The sequence below is a fragment of the Culex pipiens genome, chromosome 2 (genome assembly GCF_016801865.2).
Source record: "Culex pipiens pallens isolate TS chromosome 2, TS_CPP_V2, whole genome shotgun sequence".
NCBI classification, from domain to species: domain Eukaryota; kingdom Metazoa; phylum Arthropoda; class Insecta; order Diptera; family Culicidae; genus Culex; species Culex pipiens.
The window spans coordinates 91067485-91092093 of NC_068938.1; the positions used below are offsets into that span (position 1 = coordinate 91067485).

Sequence of the window (24609 nt, forward strand, 5' to 3'; positions counted from 1 at the left end):
AAAATCGTTGTAAGTTAAAAAGCAAAAGTATCTCATTGATGACTACCCTACCCAACACCTAGGGGATCATGCCCTGAAATGCCCGCAAAATTGATCCGTTATGTTACTTCCTAATATATATCGATGAACTTATGTAAAAACTTTTTTTGACTTAATTTCAACGTCTTTTTCGGATATGTGGTTCCAAAATTGAAAATATCCAAAACTGATGCATTTAATTATAAATGCATCAATAAACGTTTTGCAATGTGTTCTAAATAGGTAACGAGAGATTTGACAAGTTCACACGAGATTAAAACATTTTTTTAAATCGAAAACTCGATAGCGTCACTCAGTCTACATAAGGCTGAAATATTTTTTTGAGCCAAATCGGTTAAGGTTTAAGGGTTTATATGGGCGAAAACGCAAAAATGTATGCAGAAATAACAGCATTTCAGTATTGTTTTGACAGGTGGAGCGATTATCGCCCACAATTATCCAAGCGTGAGATTATTGTCCCTACAACTTTGCCCAAGGGCGCAAGAAGAACCAAGTTGGTTCTGATGAGTTATTAGCAATACGATGAAAATAAATCGACTTATATACTTGAAACTACATAACCGACATTATTGCTGTACATCTGTTGGTATTGATAGCACAAACGAAATGTTTCTAAGGGGGATGGGGCTGCGTTATAATTCTGTGTTTCACTCCAAATTGGAGTCCATGTCGAACTGGTAGTTGGACATGTCCGTAGTATTGATTATTACAGCATGAGGATTCATTAAAACACTTTTTTTTCTGTCGCAGGTGGTTTTCCATATCCGTCAGTGAGTAATCACGAGCTGTTGGCTTTCCTGCAGGAGGGAAATCGAATGGCAAAACCAGAAAATATTACCCCCGAATTGTACGAACTAATGCAAAACTGCTGGAAACCCAACCCAGATGACCGACCCTCATTCCGTGAGATCCGAACGTTTCTGGAGCCACACCGCCAGATCTACATCGACTTCAATGAAATTGAACCCTCCTACGTGTTTCCACCGACTGCCGAGCAGTGCCGCCAAACGATGGCAAACAACAAATCGTAAAGTTCGTTGCTATTTACAGGTCACATTACTCGTGTCGACAACTGTCCCACCTTTAGCAGCATCTGACATGGATGGTGCTTGGATCCCTTTGCTGTGCGTTTGAACCAATGGTTGTGCAAATCAATGTTACAGTGGATGTTTCTGCTCTATCAGTGTACAAATCTTGCAATACCAGATAAACAGTATTCATTAGCCCGAGTCAAAACATAAAAGGTGCACCAATCACCCCTCCCACCCCCATTATGACAAGTTTTACACAGCAAAAAGTAATAATGCAACTGCTTGTGTTGAAAAAGTTTTGTTATTTTGACATTTTGACTCATACAACTTGAATTCCAAGGTTTAAAAAACGGTTCTACAGCTATCGATACATTAACCATGTGCGGGTGCAAAATGGAGTTAAACTTTCCGAAGTGATATGGTAAACTTCACAGTAACTGCACAGAAAGTTTAACTCCATGTTGCTGATTTAACAGAGCTGATTTCGATTAGAGAAAGGGTAAGAATTGGATAACTATTGCGCCCTCCACAGGTAAAATCTTAAACAGTTGCTCTTTTGCATACATTCTGACGATTTTTCCCATACAAACTTCGAGCGATTAGAGGAAGGGGTTACCGTGGTCGTAAGGAGCTCAAATTTTGAATTTAGCCTTGTGATGAGCCAATTCAGGGGATGCCCGGATTTGGACCACCCTAATGAGTACGGACAATCATTTGACCTTGTTTTTTTTTTTACTTTTTTCAGCAAACAATTATGTATTTTTCAAATTCAATAACAAGATCTTGAAGAGGACATAAAGTTGATTCTTTAGTCGAATTGTATGTACTTTAATATCGAAAAAACATTCAGTTCAGCGGGGTACGGACATATATTTGATTCACTATATGTTTTTCTCAAGAATTATAAACAGCATGAAAAAAAAAACAAAAGTGCTCGGATCGGGCTTAAAATTTTGCTGGCGATTCTCTAGCCGAAATAATTAGACACGTATTATTTTTGTTTGGCCGTTAGGGTGACCCCCACTGTATGAGTTTGGTCCGAAAAATGTCCATTTTCGCATAAACCACATTTTTCAATAAATCATAAGTGGCGTATTTGGGTACCAAAATTTTCGCAATTGAAAGATGCTACTTTTGTTACCCAAACAAGTATAGCTGTAAATCTAGAGTGTTATTTGAAAAAGTCATATTTATAAACATAGGAAATCCCGTCGCTTATAGGACCTGTTGGAGAAAAAAATACCCTTGAAATGTATATGTTGCTTGCTAGCAAAGAAACATCGAATTTAAAACTAGTATATATCAGGATTTTTGTACTTTTGATCTTAGAACCAATCAATATCACAAAAAACTGATTTTTATTTTTTGATGAAAAAAACAAAAAAAAAGATTATTCAAAATCACAAATGATGTCATCAAACCTTGCACCATTCTTGTTTACATCAAATATTTGCTAAATAAAATTAAAAAAAAACTACATTGATTCATGATTTTAGGGCACATTCTTGTTGTATCAACACATTTTTTCTTCGAAACTTTAAGCAAAGTATTCAATTTCCTACAAATCGACATTCCTTTTTCTGTGACGTTACAACGCCTTGCTTTTCTTGGGTGCAATAGTGCAAAATATTTTTTTTTCAGTTTCCTTAAATTTTATTATTGATTATCAACTTTTGATGATCAACTAGAATGTCATTTCATAATTAAAACATAACAAATAAACCAAGCCGTAAATTCGTGATGTACAAGTGCTAAGAATATGTAATAGATGTTTAAAACAAAAACACACAAAGATCGCACCCAACATGAGTACAACGATGAAAGTGTTTTTATTTTTCAACGGCAACGTTTCAAATACTCCAATCATCCCGCAAATAATGACTCGGTGTTAAGAACATAAAATCGTATTGATTTGTAATTAATGGTGCTGATGACTGTAGTAGAAGGACAACACAAAGAACCATACTAGCTGTTAATCTGTGATACATTGTGAGTTACAAAATTTATTAAATTTACACTGAGATGTTTAACGTTTTACTGTGAGTGGAAACATGTTTTGATGTTTTATGTAGAAAAAATGAGAAATCCAAAAGAAAAAACTAATTGTTCGCTTTGCAGCATCCATAATTCACGAGGACACTATAGGGGGGAGCCGTGGCCCAATGGTTACGCCGTCCGCTTTGCAAGCGGATGTTCATGGGTTGGATTCCCATCTGCTATAACCTTCCATCGGATGGGGAAGTGAAACGTCGGTCCCGGTATTGGCTGTTGTTAGGCCGGTAAGTCATTCCAGGAGTGGTAGTCGTCTCCCTGCTATAAAGAAAAACAACACACCAAACCAAGCCTGCTCCGGTGAAATCGCTGGCGGCGGTTGGACTCGCAATCCAAAGGTCGTCAGTTCGAACCCTGGGGTGGAAGGTTCCTTAGCGTAGAAAGAGGTTTGGGTGCTCTCCCCATTCAAGCCTTTGGACTCCTGGGTTTGTGCAGAAACTTGCAATAGATACCACAAAAGAGCTGGGGGTCGTTAAAGTTGATGGTTTGATTTAATTTTTGTCTACGTGGTTTATGGATGGTCCCTTAGGTGCCTGAACCTCTTTTCCAAATGCCAACCAGCGACTTTACCGGTTTATATATTTTCCAGGGAGACGACTCATACGCCTGGACTGACTTAACGACCTAGACTTGAAGTTAGGCCAGAACCAACATTCACCTTAAATGTGTGTGTTTTTTTTAAACATCTTTTTTTACTTCATTGGTTTATGTAAAATAGAACATGCAATCGAATAATATTTAACATACATTTTGATAAAGTGCAATGATTTCGAAATATGATCACTTCAAATTTGATTTTAATTAAAAATGAGAATTCTTCGGTTTTTTTAATAGTGCCGAGTGACTTGGTCTACTCCCGACTTGCAGATTCGCAGAATTTTGCAGTCAGCAAATTAACTTTTTTGCAGCGGGTTCCCGTACTTTTTTGCAACTATTTCCTTTGCAGAAGGATGCAACAGAGAAAAAAAGAGAGAGAATTATTTAGGGTAGAGTAGTCATCAGTTAGAACTTTTGGTTTTTAATTTTCAATGATTTCGAAAGTTTTTTTTTAATGGGTCCTATAAACATATGAAACATAAAAGCTTTGAATGCATTTTCTTTCTTTCAAATTGTGCTAAAATCATCCAAAATATGAGATCGATTGCTGACTAATCTACCCTACCTACGCACTATGGGGTATTTCCATAGAATAGCAATTCTCGATTAATTTTTCAAAAGGCCCTGTCTGCATAGGAAACCCATGAGGGATAGGTTGTTTTGAAAATTTAATCTAGAATTCTCTACAAAATTGGTCTTTTTTATTTTAATTTTTGTTTTTTTTTATCCGGCTGAAGCCTTTCTGGTGCCTTCGTTCGGTATGCCCAAAAAACCATTTTGCATCATATGTTTGTCCATATAATTTTCCATACAAATTTGGCAGCTGTCCATACCAAAATGATATGTGAAAATTCAAAAATCTGTATCTTTTGGAGGAATTCTTTGATCGATTTGGTGTTTGGAAAAGTTGTAGGTATGGATAAGGACTACACTGAAAAAAAAAATACACGATATAAAAAAATTATACACGATTTTTTATTGTTTTTAATTTCAGTTGTTGTCACTAAAACTTAATTTACAATTCTTTAATGTTTTTTATTTGCTGATATGTTTTAGGGGACATCAAATGCCAACTTTTCAGCAATTCCCAGAATAGGCAAAAATCTTTGACCGAGTTATGAAATTTTGATTAAATACTGATTTTTTCAAAAAATATAAATATTGGTCGAAAACAATATTTAAAAAATATTAAATCAAGACTAACATTTCAAAAGGGCTCTTTTAAAAAGTAAGTCTTGATTTGAAAAAAGGAAAATATTGTTTTCAAAAAGATCGGAAAATTTATTACAATAATGCTTCGTATATTTTCACATTGAAAATCGGACCATTAGTTGCTGAGATATTTACGTAAGAAAATAGTGGGTTGTTTGGGTGAGACTTAGAAAACAACAATTGTCATGTTTTTAAATCTTTGCATTGCAATATCTCAGCAACCGTATCTCAGGGTCGTCAAAAAATTAATAACTGAGACTATTTTCACAAGAGTTACCTAAAAATGGCTATAACTTGAAAACGGTGCACTTTATCAAAATTTCACTAGGGTCCTTCTTGATTGCAATATTTCCATCCAATCCAATATTTCGACTTTTTTTAAATCAGTATTGATTTAAAAAAATATAACTCGGTCAATGATGTTTTGCTTATTTTGGAAATTTCTGAAAAGTTAGCATTTGTTGTCCCCTAAAACATATATAAAAAAAAAAAAAATAGTGTTTTTGCAAATCAATAATGAGTGACAAAAAGTGAAATTAAGAATCACCAAACATTTTTAAACCGTGTATCTATTTTTTCAGTGTTGTCCTTATCCATACCTACAACTTTGCCGAAGACACCAAATCGATCAAAAAATTTCCTCCAAAAGATACAGATTTTTGAATTTTCATATATCATTTTGGTATGGACAGCTGCCAAATTTGTATGGAAAATTATATGGACAAGCATATGATGCAAAATGGTTTTTGGGCATACCAAAGGCACGTTTTGTGTTTCAGCCGGATAAAAAAATACAAAAAAAATCGAATGGCCGAAATTTCAAAGAATTGTGCAGAAGCGAGCGGGCAAAACATTTTTTTTACCTTTTTGTAACTCTTTTGCGGTGTTTTTACTTGTTATGACGAGCAACTTTTTTTGGTATGTTGTTTGCTAACCCACAATGAACTTAAATATGGGTTCGATTCATGCAATGCCCTTAAAAATCTAATTTGATTGTCGAGATTTTTTTTCCAGCACATGCATTTTATTAAATGTACCTATTAAGTACAAACAGAGTCATGGTCTTCAAATTAATTTTAAAATCGTCGAAATCGTTAAGTTTTTAATCATGAACCCAAGCACCCTTGCATGAATCAAAATGTTTAAAATGGCATAACTCAAAGAGTGCAAATTTATGCATTTTGAAGTTCAAATTTTAAGCTGGAGAATTTTCAGATCGCACAAATGCACACAAAAAAAGTACTTCATTAACATAGTTTAAAAAACGATACTTAAACCACCTCAGTGATTGGTGCCTTCCTGCTTGCGCATGAATACATGCGAGCAAAATGCTTTAAAAGCTTACTTACGTTGCAGCCATAAAAAGCTTAGGCTAACGAGCTTTTTGAGGCCACCTATTTGAAAGACATCCAAAAAAAATGGATTTTTAGACCCCTCTTCCCCCCCCCCCCCCCCTCCTTCCTTCTCGTAACAAAGATTCCATACCATTTTTTTTTGTATGAACGTAACACGGCCTCCGACCCACTTTCCCTAGGGGAAAAAACCCATTTTGAGCCTAATAAGCGGTCGTGTTTGAATGATGCTGAATAATCTGGAGTGTTCCTTTTTGTGAACATTTCTGTTTAGTTTCACTTCTAATAAAAGTTATTCTATTTCTTTTACAAGCATTTAAAAAAAATATTTCCCAAATGTATTCTAATCAGACGACAATGCATTGGGCCACGCCCATTTTTCTATTTTCAGCTTAGTTCTTTTTTCTTCCAGCGCTCTTTTGGATCTGCTTAGTGCTGCCAATTGTGATGAAATTTTAAGCGAACACTCACGAAAAGAAAGTTTCCTGGCAGCACTGGCTCACTCCAACAGGCGCTGCAGGTGGTGTTGGTGTTCTTTATTTGAGCAGTTCTCTACGGAATCGGTCTTTTTTCTTTAATTTTAATTTTTGTATTTTTTAATCCGGCTGAAACTTTTTTGGTGCCTTCGGTATGCCCAAAGAAGCCATTTTGCATCATTAGTTTGTCCATATAATTTTCCATACAAATTTGGTAGCTGTCCATACAAAAATGATATGTGAAAATTCAAAAATCTGTATCTTTTGAAGGAATTTTTTGATCGATTTGGTGTCTTCAGCAAAGTTGTAGGTATGGATATGGACTACACTGAATAAAAATGATACACGGTAAAAAAAAATTGGTGAATTTTTTATTTAACTTTTTGTCACTAAAACTTGATTTGCAAAAAACACTATTTTTAATTTTTTTTATTTTTTGATATGTTTTAGAGGACATAAAATGCCAACTTTTCAGAAATTTCCAGAATGGGCAAAAAATCTTTGACCGAGTCATAATTTTTTGAATCAATACAGCCAAACATTCAATATTACGCCCTTTTGAAATGTTAGTCTTGATTTAAAAATTTTGAAAATATTTTTTTCGAAAAGATCGGAAAATTTCACGAATGTTTCATGTTTTAACATTGTAAATCGGACCTATAGTTGCTGAAATATCGAGATTAGAAAATGGTGAGTTGTTTGGGTGAGACTTAGAAAACATCAATTTTCCTGTTTTTTAACCTTTGCATGGCAATATCTCAGCAACTAAGAGTCGTATCAACAAAGTCCGAAGAAGCAAAATATAGAGAATTTTCTCAGCTTTTCAAAAATATTTTTTTCAAACGTGGGCAAACATGGGAACTATTTTTAAAAAATGAAAAACTGCGACTATTTTCAAAAAAGTTACCTAAAAATGATTATAACTTGAAAACGGTGCACTTTATCAAAAATTCACTAAAGTACTCTTTGATTGCAAATTCAATTTTACATCGAAAAATGAAGTTGAAAATTTTTTGCGACCAATATTTCGATTTTTTGAAAAAATCTGTATTGATTCAAAAAATCATAACTCGGTCAAAGATTTTTTGCCCATTCTGGAAATTTCTGAAAAGTTGGCATTTTATGTCCTCTAAAACATATCAAAAAAAAAAAAAAATAGTGTTTTTTTGCAAATCAAGTTTTAGTGACAAAAAGTTAAATAAAAAAATCACCAAATTTTTTTACCGTGTATCATTTTTATTCAGTGTAGTCCATATCCATACCTACAACTTTGCTGAAGACACCAAATCGATCAAAAAATTCCTTCAAAAGATACAGATTTTTGAATTTTCACATATCATTTTTGTATGGACAGCTACCAAATTTGTATGGAAAATTATATGGACAAACTTATGATGCAAAATGGCTTCTTTGGGCATACCGAAGGCACCAAAAAAGTTTCAGCTGGATTAAAAAATACAAAAAAAATCGAATGACCGAAATCTCAGAGAATTGCTCATTTGCCTTCGCTTCTTGCTCGGTTTTCTTCAGCCTTCGATTGGAATGGGTCGTCAAAAGTCAAACGTCAAAAGACTTTTCGCGTTTGTTTTTTTTATGGCGCTTGCTAATTATTTACATGTTTCGGGATTATTTTTCAAGTGAGTGACTAACTAATGTTCAAAAGAACATGTTGCCGGTTGTTGGAAGCAATTTCATATCTTTAGCGCTTTGAAAACGTTAGCGCAAGTGAAAAGATATTGATGGTGACTTTAGTTAAGCAGTTAAGCTCTCATCTTGCGTGTGGATGTGTGTACCCACAAAATGATGAGAAATGGTCTCGCAAAATAGAAATTATGATCATGAGTGCATTAAATTTGATTTTTTTGGCCAGTAAATGGCATAAATTTGCGTGCTTACTCGAGGCGGTGCTGTTGCTGATAAGTTTATAGCACAAATAGTATTTTTGGAGCTTCAAACTCTCCATATGATGAAGATAGGTGTTTGATTTGAAAGGGTTTATTTCCCCTACATCTTTTGCGTCTCTCTTTGTTCTGACAAAAGTTCTGACCAAGAGGAAAGTATATTTTGTTGCAGCAAAGTACTGGAACGCCTGCTGCCGAATGTGTGCAAAATTACAGCATTCTGCAGGTACGGGGAAAAAATTCGTCCCAAAATTCCCAAAACTTTGTCTTAGAAGAAGATGCATTGAAGATTGACCTCTGGTGCTGAAATACAGCGAATAAAAGCAAAAGAAATAATAAAATTGAAAATTTATAAGTCCTACTCAAACAGCCCCCCTTTTTCTAATGCCTACATTTTGAAAATATTGAAATATAGATGTGCATTTCAAAAGGCCAAAAAAATCAAAATAATTCCGAAAATAAGGCAGGTTGTCCTCCGCCATACAAATATAAATGTATTTGTAAAACGTGGAAAATCGACAGAATACGTTCTACGTTTTTCGATGGAAAGTGTGTACTGATACTTACTGAAATGTGTGGAAAACGGGCACTCTGAACCAGGACGAGCAAAGCAAACGACAGAGAAATCGACAGCATTGAACAAAGCAGGTTAGAACGTGCTAATCGTGTACATTACTCTGGATTATGTGACAGAGACATAATGTTTAGGTCCAAGTTCCGTCTGATAAATGTATGATTTTAGTTAAATGACTTAACACATTTTTTATGAGCTTTCAGCATTTTTTTTATGTAAAAAACATTATTTCGATTAAGGAGTATTTTTGAAATTTTATCGATTTCAACAAAATTATGAAGTTTATTTTGTTAAAAAATGTGAAAACAATCTTCTACAACGGATAATACCACCACGTTTCTGGGAGCGTTTTAAAGCAACTGCCAGCAGCCTTTTTTTGATATTTTTTCCCCGTTGTGCTGCAGCTTCACACCTCACAGGTGTCAATTGTGATGCTTGGCAGACAAAATAATAGGAACTTTACGGCACTGGATTCGTTCTCTTTTCCCGGAAGGAAGAGCACGTGTTATGATATTTTTTTTAAAGATTTGTTCATTCCTGACTGGGGCCTGACTTTTTTGCCTGTAGCAAATTGTCTAATCTGATCAAATCTAATCCTTTCGGAAGTATCCAGGCGGAGGTCGGGGCGATTACTTCCAACATCTTTCTTTTCTAAACGGCCAGGCCAACTGCGTAAAGTTAACCGCAAAGATGATTCGTTGAAATGGATAGAGTTTGAGCACGAATGTTTAAACAACAATACAGTTCTGAATCTTCTCACCTGTTCAGGCGTTTTTGATGTTAAAAACGTTACTTAATCCACCTTTAGGTGGTTGGTGCCTTCCTCACATTTAGAGAGTAATGCTATCCAAAATAGATACAAAAGGACGGACCTTTCAGTGTTCTATCAACTTGATTCATACCATCAGATTGGGTAGTAAGATCATCATAATTCAGGGCTCTTATGTGCTTATAACTTTTGATAGGGTTGTCAGATCTGCAATCTATTGAACTCATTGAAAAGGTCTTTTGATTACCTATCCAACGACAAGTCGCATGATAGATCCGGACAACGTTCTCATCAAAATATCTGAGATTCTGCCTCTAAAATGTGTATAAATAACACATAAGTGCTTATAACTTTTGATAGGGTTGTCAGATCTGCAATCTATTGAACTCGTTGGAAAGGTCTTTCGATTACCTATCCAACGATCAGTCGCATGATAGATCAGGGCAACGTTTTCATCAATATATATGAGATCCGGCCTCTTAAAAAATCATAAATAACACTTAAGTGCCTATAACTTTTGATAGGGTTGTCAGATCTGCAATCTATTGAACTCGTTGGAAAGGTCTTTCGAATACCTATCCAACGATCAGTCGCATGATAGATCCGGACAACGTTTTCATCAATATATATGAGATCCGGCCTGAAAAAAGTTCATAAATAACACTTAAGTGCGTATAACTTTTGATAGGGTTGTCCGATCTGCAATCTATTGAACTCGTTGGAAAGGTCTTTCGATTACCTATCCAATGACAAGTCGCATGGTAGATCCGGACAACGTTTTCATCAAAATATATGAGATCCGGCCTCTAAAAGGTTCATAAATAACACTTAAATGCTTATAACTTTTGATAGGGTTGTCAGATCTTCAATGTCTTGAACGCGTTGGAAAGGTCTTTTGATTACCTATCCAACGATAGGTCGCATGAGAGATCCGGACAACGTTTTTATCAAAATATCTGAGATCCGGCGTCCAAAAAGTGCATAAATAACACTTAAGTGCTTATAACTTTTGATAGGGTTGTCAGATCTTAGATGTTTTTGACGCGTTGGAAAGGTCTCTTTATTACCTTTCTAAAAATGTATAGCATGGCGGGTTTTCTTACAAAAAACACCCTTTTTACAATCTTCCGGACTTTTGTCAAAATCGTTTTTTTTAGCATAACTTTTGAAGTACTTAACTAAACTTTATAATTTTCAATAGCGACTTATGGGACCCCAATACGGATCGAATGAGACCAAAACGGTCCAAATCGGTTCAGCCAGCGCCGAGATAATCGAGTGCATATTTTTTGGTGCACAGACCCACATCCCTACACACACACACACACACACACACAGACATTTGCTCAGAATTTGATTCTGAGTCGATATGTATACGTGAAGGTGGGTCTAGGAGGTCAAATTAAGAAGTTCGATTTTCGAGTGATTTTATAGCCTTTCCTCAGTAAAGTGAGGAAGGCAAAAAGAGTAAGTAGTAACTTTTTTCTAAGTACTTTTGAAGCCTAAGAATAATCGAACTGCTGATGATCGAGTTTCGGCTGCATAAATTTTCACTTACGCCCTTTTTCAATGTTTGTCTAGACAAATCTATCAAAAAGCGACGGTTTTTTTCGAGGGAGGTTATGTTTTTCGGCATGGCTTACTTTATGGATGAATGTTCATCGCAAGTGTACTGGTAGGTTTCCCAGTACGTTAATAGTGTATTAACTGTAAACGATGTATCGGGAACTTACAGCTGTAGATCAGTGTTGGTCCAGGCAACTTCACAGCGGCGAGATAGCCGAGAAGGGCGCGGACTTGGTAATCTGAATGTGACTCTCCCAGATTGATATCATTTTTGGGGTGCTCAATATTTTTTTTTTTCTAGCGTACATGCTTTTTGTGTACACGTTTTGCCTTCCTCACCTTACTGAGGAAAGGCTATAAAATCACTCGAAAAATGAACTTCCTAATTCAACCTCGTAGACCCACCTTCATGTATACCTTTCGACTCAGAATCAAATTCTGAACAAATGTCTGTGCGTGTATATGTATGTAAGTCCGTGCACCGAAAAATATCCACCCGATTATCTCCGGACTGGCTGAACCGATTTGGACCGTTTTGGGCTCATGCGATCCGTCTTGGGGTCCCATAAGACCTTTGTTTATTTTATGAATTTTAGAAAAGTATTTCAAAAGTTATGCTAAAAAAACGATTTCGAATAAAGTCCGGAAGATTGTAAAAAGGGTGGTTTTTGTAAGAAAACCCGTCATGCTATACATTTTTAGACATTTTTAGAAAGGTATTAAAAAGACCTTTTCAACGAGCCCAAAACGTTGAAGATCTAACAACCCTTTCAAAAGTTATAACCACACAGTAAAAAAATGTGTAAATTTGGAAGCTTTAATTTAGGAAGGTTAAATATTACCTCTTTAATGATGTAATTTTACCTCGATTTAGACTGAAAAAGTGACATTACACCAGAAAAGAGGTAAAATTACAGATTTTCAGTAGTAAAATTACACATTTCTTCTGACATTAAAGATGTACCTCTTCCCAGATGTAATATTACCTTGATTTTTTTTACTGTGCACTTAAGTGTTATTTATACACTTTTTAGAGGCCGGATCTCAGATATTTCGATGAAAATGATGTCCGGGTCCATCATGTGACACATCGTTCATAATTGAAAGACCCTTCAAATGAGCCTAAAACATCGAAGATCTGATAATCCTATCAAAAGTTATGAGCACTTAAGTGTTGTTTATAAACTCTTTTGAAGCCGGATCTCAGATATTTCGATGGAAACGATGTCCGGATCAATCATGCGACCTATCGTTGGATGCGTAATCAAAAGACCTATCCAACGAGTCCAAAAGATTAAAGATCTGACAACCCTATCGAGTTATGAGTATATGAAGTTTTATTTAGAGAACATTTGTAGGTTAGACATTTTTATTTTACAAAAAAAATAACTACAGTACTTATTCGGTAACTGGGCTGGGAACGTAGCCCAGTCACCGAATGCTGCTCGCTAACTGGGCTGAACAAAAAATAACGAGGGGACCAACGATGCATAATGTTTTACTGATGAAATATAAAAATAAAAGTTAATCAAACTTATTTACAATGCTTACTTTTCATATTTCTTTTATTGCGACTTGAAATAATTAAAAAAAATGATTTTTTTTTTATTTATTGAACATGATTATTGCATCCATTAACCCCTAGGTCAATTCGGTTTGTTTTGGTTTTCTGACGTTTGTCTGCTTTTTAACTGGGCTACGGTCCAGTTATCGAGCGTCCAATTAAAAAGCAGCCCAGTTAAACAACGCCCAGTTACGGAACAACTACTGTATATTAATGTGAGGAAGGCATCAACCACCGGAAGATTAAGTAATGTTTTTTCATATAACATTACATGCTTTTGCTCTCAAAGGTGATGTGCATGCTTTTGCATGCGATATTACCATCGGATTTTTTGCTGTGTGTGGACCGCATACATTGAAACCACGCAAACATTTGAAACTTGGAATGGTGCAACAGGGTTCCAAAAAAAAAAAAACAATGTGTGAAAATTGAACATCTGTATGGAAAATGCAAAAAAAAATCAAACTGTTCACACATCAGAAATTCGTAAAAATTCATAATATTTTTTATCGAACCAAAAATGCATTTCACACAGTTTTTAGATGATAAGTCATTAAAAATTTAAAGTTTTCTGCAAAAAAATATATTGAAAGGAGGGGAGGGGACCATAGATTTTGGAAAATGTTTGTCAACACTAATGTTATATATATGGGTCATTCCTTCCCAAGTGACCACGCGTCCAACATCGACCTTCACCAAATCTGCTCATATTTGGCATGGGGGTTGTTTTTTCCCCAAAAACAAAGAATCCCAAGTTTGGTGACATTTGGTCCACCCCCGCGCCCGTGGCACCCCCCTCTTTTTCTGAGATTTTTGAAAAACCTCATTTTTAAAATGCATTTTGCTAAGAGAAAAGTTTACAAAAAGTGAACTTTTGGGTATGCATATTTGAAGATTTTTTGATGTAGAATCGAATGGCGTACTCAAAATTTACGTACAGTGTTGCCAGATATGAAAATTTTGCGATTTAAGTTTTAAAATGCATTTTTAACCCTTTGTACGAGCACTTACGGGAAAACTGACAATTGCAATCGATTGCTGAGAGTTTTTTACATTAAATTCAATCAAAACCTCATGGTAAATTGGATATTTCTTGAGATATCACATTTTTAAGTTGGAAAGCCCTGTATTGCATAGCAAATGTTTTACTTAACCATCAATTTTCAACAGTACATTGCGTTAGAGCATAGTAGGCCTTGAAATTTGAAGATTTTTTAAAATTTCGTAGCTGAAGTAAGTGAATGTGAAATTAAGTGAAATTGAATTCATGTATGTAGCTAACCTGTAAATATGACCTCAATTGGTTAAGGTTCAGCGGGTCCTTTTTTTGTAACTTCAATCTATTTAGTATGAGGAATTTTCACTTCTTACATCTTCTTCGACAAAGTTTCCCAAAACGCTATCAAAGTTTCTTAAAGATTTTCCGGGGAATAACTTTGTATAGAACATCGCAAAGCGCTAGGAATTGATCCCTGAAAGATACAGGTTAATTTTTTGGGCATGTTTTTAAATTTTGCCAAAAAATCTCCAAAAATTCTTCAGGTCAAAATTTGACTCACTAATTTAGGTTTAAAACCTTAACCAAATGACCTCATATTTACAGGATAGCTTCTGAGGCCATAATACTTGGCAATTCCGGTTGATGCGCTCAAAATTAAATCTTTTGTCATTTTCATTTATCCGTGAACCACGCCAAGTCTTGCCAAGACGGGGGTTCAAATACATACATACAATACATACATACATACAGACATGAATTCAATTTCATTTAATTTCACATTCACTTACTTCCGCTACGAAATTTTAAAAAATCTTCAAATTTCAAGGCCTACTATGCTCTAACGCAATGTACTGTTGAAAATTGATGGTTAAGTAAAACATTTGCTATGCAATACAGGGCTTTCCAACTTAAAAATGTGATATCTCAAGAAATATCCAATTTACCCTGAGGTTTTGATTGAATTTAATGTAAAAAACTCTCAGCAATCGATTGCAATTGTCAGTTTTCCCGTAAGTGCTCGTACAAAGGGTTAAAAATGCATTTTAAAACTTAAATCGCAAAATTTTCATATCTGGCAACACTGTACGTAAATTTTGAGTACGCCATTCGATTCTACATCAAAAAATCTTCAAATATGCATACCCAAAAGTTCACTTTTTGTAAACTTTTCTCTTAGCAAAATGCATTTTAAAAATGAGGTTTTTCAAAAATCTCAGAAAAAGAGGGGGGTGCCACGGGCGCGGGGGTGGACCAAATGTCACCAAACTTGGGATTCTTTGTTTTTGGGGCAAAAACAACCCCCATGCCAAATATGAGCAGATTTGGTGAAGGTCGATGTTGGACGCGTGGTCACTTGGGAAGGAATGACCCATATATGCACTTTGAAAATTCTGCCTTCAAGAATTTTTGTTCTCCTAATGCCCTAAGGTGCTCTGGTGCACTATTTGTGAAAATAGTGTTTAATTATTTCCCCAACCATACCCAAAATTGCGCATGAAAGAAGTGATTTCGTGGCAACCATAGCATAAATGTAAGCCTGTGCTAAACAATCCCATTTCCAAGAATGCCAATGAAATGAATAAATAGTACTCTGATAACCGGCACTCCACTGCAGCATCGTTTCAATTCAATCGTCGAGCTTGAAGCATCTGGATCATCAAACTTTAAATTCTCACAGAACTCGTGTTGTTGGTTGTTAATGATGTGGAATTTGCCAAGGTTACAAGTTCCGCAAGTGGTAATTGAACTATGGTGCGTCCTGCTGCTTGTGGCAGAAGTTGTTCCTTCGAGTTCGACAAACGACCGCTATTTCTACCGAGGGCCAGAATATCGTGGTGATAGCATGCGGCAAATTGGATGGAATAGGTAATTAGTTACGGAAAAAGTTTAACAACATGGCCAAACCAGTGCACAGAAAAAAATCTTATACGCGGTTCATGTGGAAGAACGAATTATAAACAGTTTGAAAATATTTATTTTTAAATTTAAAAGTGTTGCTTATTGTAAATAGAGTAGCCCGGGGCCTAACAAACATCGTATTGGTTTCTGCTGAAAATGAACGATATATCATTCAACCTTGTTATCAAAAGTAATCTGTATCAATTGCCTTCAAAATGTTTTACCAGGCTTTAAAAAAATGTGTGGCACGAGATATAGGCAAAATCTGTAAAAATCACAAAAACGCTGTACGGGGTAAGAGTGCGCATTGGATATTATTACTTCTTGATGAACTATTTTATTTTTTGTGTATTCCATATTCCAAGATAAACCAAAAATAATTGTTAAAAGGGGTATTTGCGACAAAAAGTTTAAAGTTTCGATTATTCCAATTAAGGGACCATCCATAAACCACGTGGACACTTTTTTGGAAATCTGGCCGATTTTGATTTTATTTGGTCCAGAGTCCTAAAATCGCTCATAGAATAATATTCAGCATGTGGAGCGAGGTTTTGAGAAAAAGTCTAATATTCTGGGCACCCTAATAATTACACATTTTCGGACATAAAAGATGTACTCATTCCCAGATGTAATGTTACCATGCCTTTTTTTACTGTGTAGGTTTGCTGATTTTTCAAATCATAGGTATTGTAAACATTATATTTTAAACATAAAATGTACTAACAAAATTGCGATTTGACCGCAAAATTAACACGTACATTTTTCCTCAATTTTTGTTTTACACTTGAATTTTATACACAGAAAAAAATTATGGTAATATTCATCAGGAAATGATGACAGATTTTAAGTAAAAAAAAAGTGTACAGTCATCCCTCATATTCGGAACAGTTTACAGATCAGATCCAATGTTCAACAAATCATAGAAAATCGATAATTGAACATAATGATTTGCTTTTACCTTCATGTGAAAGCTTTTCTTGCGATCTTTCGATTGATGTATAGACCGGCTGTACATTTTTACGTTTTATATCAAGTTTTCAAAGAAAAACATTGACCCTTGAAATCCACAAATTCGGAACACTTTTTTCTTACGATGTAAACAAACTTTTTTCTCTCTCCAGGAGTACATATTTTTTACAAAATAATGACTTCACGCTCTGAAACCAGTGAAACTCAAGCTAAGTAATGTTTTATGAATGGTCTGATAACTTTTTTGTGAAAATATCAGTTAAATTCAGGTGTTCCACAATTGTGGGAGACACAATAACATCCCACAATCATGGAACAGGCAATTTGGAGGCAGTGTTTTGGTGCTCTGGATAAAATAGTCTTGAAATGCAGTTTTTGTTTAAAAAGTATTACTTTTACTAGTGAAATAGCAAGAGAGTGTCCAAATAAAGGCCCTAAAAATAGCAGGGTCGGCAGAAAAGTTGCATTTTGCATTCTATTGACAAATTACCACAAAAGTGTTCCGAATTTGTGGGTGTTCCGAATATGTGGGATGACTGTAATATTACATCAGAAAATGATCATTTTTCATCAGTTTCTGGTGACTATTCATCAGGTACACATTTTTAAACATTTTAGGTAATATAACTCAAAAAAAGGTAATATTCAACCTACCAAATTTTCAACATTCCAAAATTAAACTTTTTTTTTGCTGTGTACTTATAGACACAATCACCAGCCAAACATTGGAAATTTTCATTGCAATTAAAGCCACAAAAGACCAGTGCGCACACTTGCCCCGGTTACTCTACAACAACAGTTTTGTATGGAGATGTAGCTTGCGCACGTTTGAAACATTGACGGCTGTAAAACAATTTGACCGAGAAAATGCCTTTTAGTGAACGTTAACTAGTCTGCCAATCATTGAGAAAAAGGTGGTAGAGAATGCTTCAGGCATCTTCTGAAACACAATGTTCACATAATTAGTGTCAGCGAGTGCTACCGAAGTTCTGGATGGGGTGCGCCACCTCAGTCAATCCCCTGCTGCAGCGGTTGTCCCCTTGAGCTGTGATATTAGAAAAAGTGATGCCTCCTTTCCTCTAACTATCCCACATCTATTAGCTTTTTCGAAGGTTATTTTTGCATATTTTTTTTTCCTTCTCTGTCCAATTCGTTCTCCTTAGTACCAGTAAACTCTCTCCTCATTTTGAACAAATCAGCTGTTGAAAGGTATTCCATATCTCAGCTCAGGATAACAACTGCACCAATGTAATTGTTAAAGCAACCTAATAAATTGAAATGAAATGAAAACATAATTAGTGTTTCGTTTTGGTTGCCAAAACGACAATCCAATCGGCTAATATACCATTTGAATTTAAAGTTTTTTGCTTCAAGAAGTAAAAATCACGATTATTGAACGAATTCATAACTAAGAAATTGTAAAACCTCCTAAAAACTATTTTTTTTTAAATCGGTAGATCAGGCTTTAGGTTGTCTGCACCAAAGCGAACTGTTAATGTTGCTACGTACTTTTCTATGAATACGAAGATTTTTCATGGGTGTTAAAGTTTGCTTTTGGAAAAACGCTTTACTCAGAAATCTATGAAAATTCGTGCGCGGGTTAGGAATTCTTACCACAGTAAAATCCCATTACAAATTTAAAGGTTTTTATGCGCTCTCAAAACCCGGAACTCAAAGCCTGATTTTTGAAATACGCCTCTTTTACGGAAATACTTGAGCGATATCTGTATCCACTTTTGATAAATATTAATCAATTAATTATTAATCTATCTATCTTCTATCTATCTATATAAAAAATTTCGACGGTTTTGTTCGAACGCGAATCAGTTCAATACGGAGCGTCGGATCGAGGTGCTTTTTGTTGCGTTGGGTTCGTATAAGCCCGAGGAAGGTTCTTACGCCAAAAAGTGACAACTTTGGCCACTCTGGAACCGATTCCGGAAAATCTGCAGATTGTGTGGGAAAAGCTGCGTAAAATCAAATTTTGATCACAGGAGGCTGAATTAGCTAACAAGCAAGAAACGTCAGGAATCCAAACAAGGGCAGGACGAAGTTTGCCGGGAAGAGCTTGTAAATTTATAAAATAATTATTATATGTGATTGGTGCCTTTCATCATTGGAAAACCACTTATAAAACTAACAATATTCATTTTTCATTTTTGTAGCCGTGTAGTAACAGACGAGAATTCTTTCATGGATTCACAAAACATAAAAAATTTCAATTAAGCCATTGCAAATATTTTCCACATTCATGTTGCCCACACCCTCCCCCTTCCCTCAAAAATAGCTCGGATAATCGAGGGGCCCTGGCGACGGGATGATAAACGCTACCGAACAACTTTGGCAATACTGCGTCATTAGTTTACCAAGGTTAAAAGTTTTGCAGAAGAATAAAACAAACTTTTTTGTTGCGATAACTCTTATTGTTACGTCCTTTTCAAAGATGTGACTATATTTCATAATTTTTTTGTTTTAGTTTAATTTTCAATTTTCAACTTATTTTGAACCTGAAATTCAATCAACTAAAATCATGACGTAAAATAACATTTGGCAACCCGCTTTTTGTCATCCATGTTATTGTTTTTTTTATTGTATGAAACTCTGGGAATTACTGCGATTCAAGCTAACCAAATTGCACCAAACTGGAATCCCATGCAAAAATATTATTTAAAAAATCGCCAACCTGCTGGAATGTGCGGTTGTCTCTATTTGGAAATAAAAAAAAGGTCAAATTTGACTAGCACGTGTAACTCATCTCACGACTTTCGATGGAAAGTGAAGACTGACTGGATGTTTGGATCAAGTGGTTCTGTTTACTCGGTGAAATGTGTGAAAAATGGGCACTCCCAACTAGGGCACGCTGAGCGGAAGAACGAGAAATGGGCAGCAGTTGAACAAATAGGTTAAATAGTGCTAATTATAGATTGCTCCTGAATCAAAACTATGGTACTTCAGTTATGAGTCATACATTGAAAGTATGTTTCTCGTGATGAGTTTATTTAAACTTTAAAAACAAGTCAAACTCAACCATAATTAGTACACCCGTAGAGTGAAAAAAATGGAAAAACAACATTATTATCTGTTACTACATACCACAAATTGCCACCACTTCATGCTCATCCCCTAAAATTTTGAAAAGTTCAGATGAATACATTACATATCTTTATTTTCTTAAAAACAATAATGACAAATATTTTGCTTCGATCATGTCTCCACACGTTCAGATGCTGTTCATAAATGACAGATGTATTTGATGTGGCGTAAAATTTCACTTTGAACAATATGGAATCATCAAGTGAGTAGATTTTGCTGTTGTGATATCGTTTCCGGTTTTTGTTGGCTTCGAAATGAACGGGTGTAAAGTAGGGTAGTCATCAATGAGACACTTTTGGTTTTTAAACTTCAACGATTTTTGTATTTTTTTTTTCATTAGCATGTTGTAAAGAGCTTTTTGTTGCATTTTCTTTCTTTTTAATTGTTCTAACACTAATAAAAATATGAGATCCATCTGACGTCTACAGCCAGAGTTATTCAACTGTCTCATTGAAGACGCACTTGGCAGGAACAATGAGACAGCTGGGGAACAATGAGACACTCTACAAAAATCAATACTTTTCAAGTAAAACATCATGTTTTTATATTGTTCCATTGCAGGAGACTTGCTTTGAACATTTTCAAGCAATTTTGTCAACATGAAACTTTAATTAACAAAAGTTATACTAAAAAGTATCTAAATTTTGTAAAATCCATATATTTTACCAAATAACTTTATATTTTTGGTTAAATGAAGTTCAAACTCAATAAATATGCAAAAAATCACTTCTGATTCATGTTTTTAAAGATTTCTATAGATTTTGAAAAGTTTAATGAAGAAAAATCAAAGTGTCTCATTGTTACACATTGGCCGAAAAGAGTGGGGAACAATGAGACAGCCCTGGATTCTGGATATATCTAAATTTTGGTCAAACCTAATAATAGGACATTGTAGCCCAACTCATGCTCTGTGAAATGACGAAAGAAATTTGGAGAAATATTAGTTTTTGTGTTAATGACAGCCTATGAGCGAAAATATAATTTTTAGTCATAATTTACTTTTACACTCCAGAATCAAACATGTATGAATAACTTTGCAAGGTAGATTCCATAACCAAAGCAGACGTGTATCTAGTAGACGCACCTTTCCCCCAAATATGAGCCTGATTGGTTGAAACTAAATCTTGTGAGAGCCATTTTATCATTGTTCCCCGTGTCTCATTGATGACTACTTTACCCTATTAAGAAAAACGGTATGAAAATACCAATTTTTTAAGTATTAATTGAGCAAATAACAGAGACCAAAAATGTGTCCTTTTTGCCCAGTAGTAGTTGATAAAAGACCATTAAATCATACCAAAATCATGTATGTGGAAGATCACAGATAACCCAAAATCTGATATTCCAAGGGCGTGGGAATACCAAAAAAAACCATGGCAATACCAAGTTTTGGTATTCAAGCCATGTTCCAAAATCTAGAATCCTCAACATGGTATTGAAATGGTTTTATTTTGTGGTATTTTTTTACCCTTGAACTAACATGGTTTTGTATTGTTGTGGTTTCCCGCATTCAAGATTTTTGCATTGTTTCACAGTATTTTACCGTCTTTTACTGGGCAACCACTTCTAGCATGTTGTTGAGCATGGCAATCCAAGCAACTTTGTTTAAAACGACTCCAACATTTAATCTAGCAATGTTCGCCTTCGGGGCAACAATATGAGCCATTTGAAAATTTCGTCGTTTATGAGCACTCCCTGCGCAATTTCACAACATATTTTAGAGGATGGCGAGGCAACTGCCCAATGGTGCGGCAACCTGTGCACGCTAGTAATCTCACCCTAATGAAATTGGAAAATTGTTTAACTATGTGTTTCCCATGGATTTTTCTCCGCTGACACTAACAAAATTTAATTTTGAGAATTCCACTAGAATAAGTAAAATCTAATCTAATCTAATCTAATCAGACCCTAGCGCAGCCAATCTTTCAAAGGGATCCTGGAGAGTGCCTAAGGATAGATGACGCCTAGCACTCTTCTTGTCATTTATTAACATTTGTAGTGCGCCATTGCATTAGAATGCATTGAAACATCACAAGCGTTAAAGCGGCCAGGCCTACTGCGTAAAGCCGTATCGCAGAGATAACTCGTAATTGGGTTGAGTTTGAGCACTGAGTGTTCGAACAACAACATAATTCTGAATCGACAGGGGAGGAAGAAGCGTGGGGACACACCACCATACGCTCCGAGATTTGGTTGTATTCGTTGGGAGCACCATGCTAAGAAGGTTTGGTACTCCGGGACCCTCTGGGATGGGACATTATATTTCCACGAATGCCCTGGACACTATTTGCCCTGGTTATAGCGCCACAACTCGCTCTGAATTCCACTAGAATTAGTAAAATGAAAAAATATTTTCTACCATCATGTCTAGTCAACAGTATCCACCTGCTGTCGAAAACTTAGGTTGGCTTCCCAAATTCCAGCCCGTACAAAGCAAACCATTGATGCGGACGGACTATGGCTACTCTTCACCCACCTCTGTCTACGGTCCCGTATACAACCGCCCAACGTATCCAGATGACAGCGTTCTGAGATATCGTTTCGGTTCCCCATGGCAAAACAACTTCAACCGAAGAATGCAACAATCATCATCAGCACCTCTGTTTGGATACGATACCGGCCCCAACAGTGGCTACTTCTACCCAAATGCAGGCTACGGTTACGGACAGCCAACGGCACTGGCCTGGAAGCGATACGGAAATAGAAGGTAAACGTTCTTACTTAACATACGTAAACTATTTTTTCGAGAGTAATAAAGTCATACTTTGACTTTTTTTTTGCTTTACTGTATCAATGTGTAAAGCATTTTGCATTACTTTTTTGAATTTTTACTAAGTTACGAAACATGCTAGAAGAACTAAAGTTCTGTCAGAGTTCTGCTAAAATTGTTCGAATATTCCAGCTAGAATTTTATTTAATCTCTGTAAAAAAATGCCGGAATCCTGGCTCACAACATTGGTTATCGACTGTTCCCTAAAATTTCAAATAATTGTTTTCGTTATCCCTTATATATTTTTTTCTCTTTTAACAGAGAGGATTTAATGATGAACGGCGACGCTTGGAGAAGTGCCTCAACCACAACCACTACGACGCCACGGCCGCACAGACCTAGGAAAAGTAAACTTTTCGTGGCAAACGTTTGGGGATGATGTAACTTGTTTCAATAAAGTGGATTTTTAATGCGAATTAAAAAGTTCTTCAAAGGCACTTCTGTTGTATTATTCAATAATATCACAAAATTGTGTAGGTATTACACCACACGAAATCATTTTATTGTGGATAAACATTAGAGTGTGACAAAAATGACTTTTTGGCGGGCATTCAAGGGTTTGTTCTGGTGGGCATACTAAGCCTAAATCCAAAATATGAGCTTGATTGGACGTAACAGGAGCTGGCGCTCCGCCCTTCAATTTTAAATGGGATTAAACCCGTAAAAATGATTTTTTCAAAAATGTCACTTTTTGAGGCATTTTGGCCACTGAAGCGTTTATTTTCAACATCATTGGCGTTTAGGCCAGATCCTTGCGCATCTTTTGGTATTATAACATTGAAATTTGGAGCAATCTGGAGCTCGGTACAGGCCTTCAAAGTTAGGCAAAAAAGATATGCGTCGCGCCTCGCGACGCCCTAAACGCCATTTGATTTTGCTGGGTTCGATTTTTCGAAAAAATGCCAAACTTTGAAGGCCTGTACCGAGCTCCAGGGTGCTTCAAATGTCAATGTTATATATACCAAAAGATGCGCAAGGATCTGGCCAACACGCCAATGATGTTTTTGGTAAACGCATTGGTGGCCAAAGTGCCTCAAAAATAGACATTTTTGAAAAAATCTTTTTTTACGGGTTAAATCCCATTTAAAAATGAAGGGCGGAGCGCCAGCTCCAGTTACGTCGAATCAAGCTCATATTTTGGATTTGGGCTTAGTATGCCCACGGGAACAAACCCTTGAATGCCCGCCAAAAAGTCATTTTTGTTACATCCTAATAAACATACACTATGCCAATGCACAGTGGTCCAGATCGCAAAATTGAGTGTAAAATTGATTTTCCGAAAAATGGTGACGTTTTAGAGCTTTGGTGTCTTCCGAAGTGTTGTTGCAAATAGAAAGGGGCAACTTTTGGTTTGTTTGAAAATTAGAGTGATTCATGATTAGGGTGATTTAAAAAATCTAACATTACAGGAATATTTTTGAGAATTTTTTTTTGTCTTCTAGAAAGTTGTTGGGCTTGTCAATTAAAGCAACTTTGTCGAAGACACCAACTTTTTTTTTGTAATCTACGCCTTCTATGACCAAATTTATAGAAAGCATCTGAGCAAACCTTCAAAAATCAGTTTTTTGAACGAGGCAATTCAGAATTAAGTTTTAAAGAAAAGTGATATTCGGAGCACTTTTTGAGCTCTAAAAACGAACATTTTTATTTTTTGACATTTCAATTTGGACTTAAGGGTCAAAAGTTACAGCCATTTTAAGGTAAAAAACATGCAAATTTAAAACTTAAATATCCCGAAAAGTCGC

At 35.6% G+C, this 24609-nt stretch overlaps 1 protein-coding gene across 4 annotated transcripts in view; it reads left to right on the top strand.

Annotated features, from left to right (window-relative positions):
- The window catches only part of LOC120416300 (platelet-derived growth factor receptor alpha), a 101770-nt gene extending 78469 nt beyond the window's left edge, over positions 1-23301 (top strand). For 3 of the 4 annotated variants that reach the window (XM_052707322.1, XM_039578019.1, XM_039578020.2), the window contains exon 20: positions 790-3113. In XM_052707322.1, the coding sequence (XP_052563282.1) occupies positions 790-1070 (281 nt within the window). In that variant the 3' untranslated portion in view covers positions 1071-3113. Of the gene's footprint in view, positions 1-789; positions 3114-22465; positions 22802-23125 lie in introns of those variants that run through there. The other variant, XR_005605323.2, reaches the window with a different exon arrangement.
- Positions 23302-24609: the final 1308 nt, after the last annotated feature.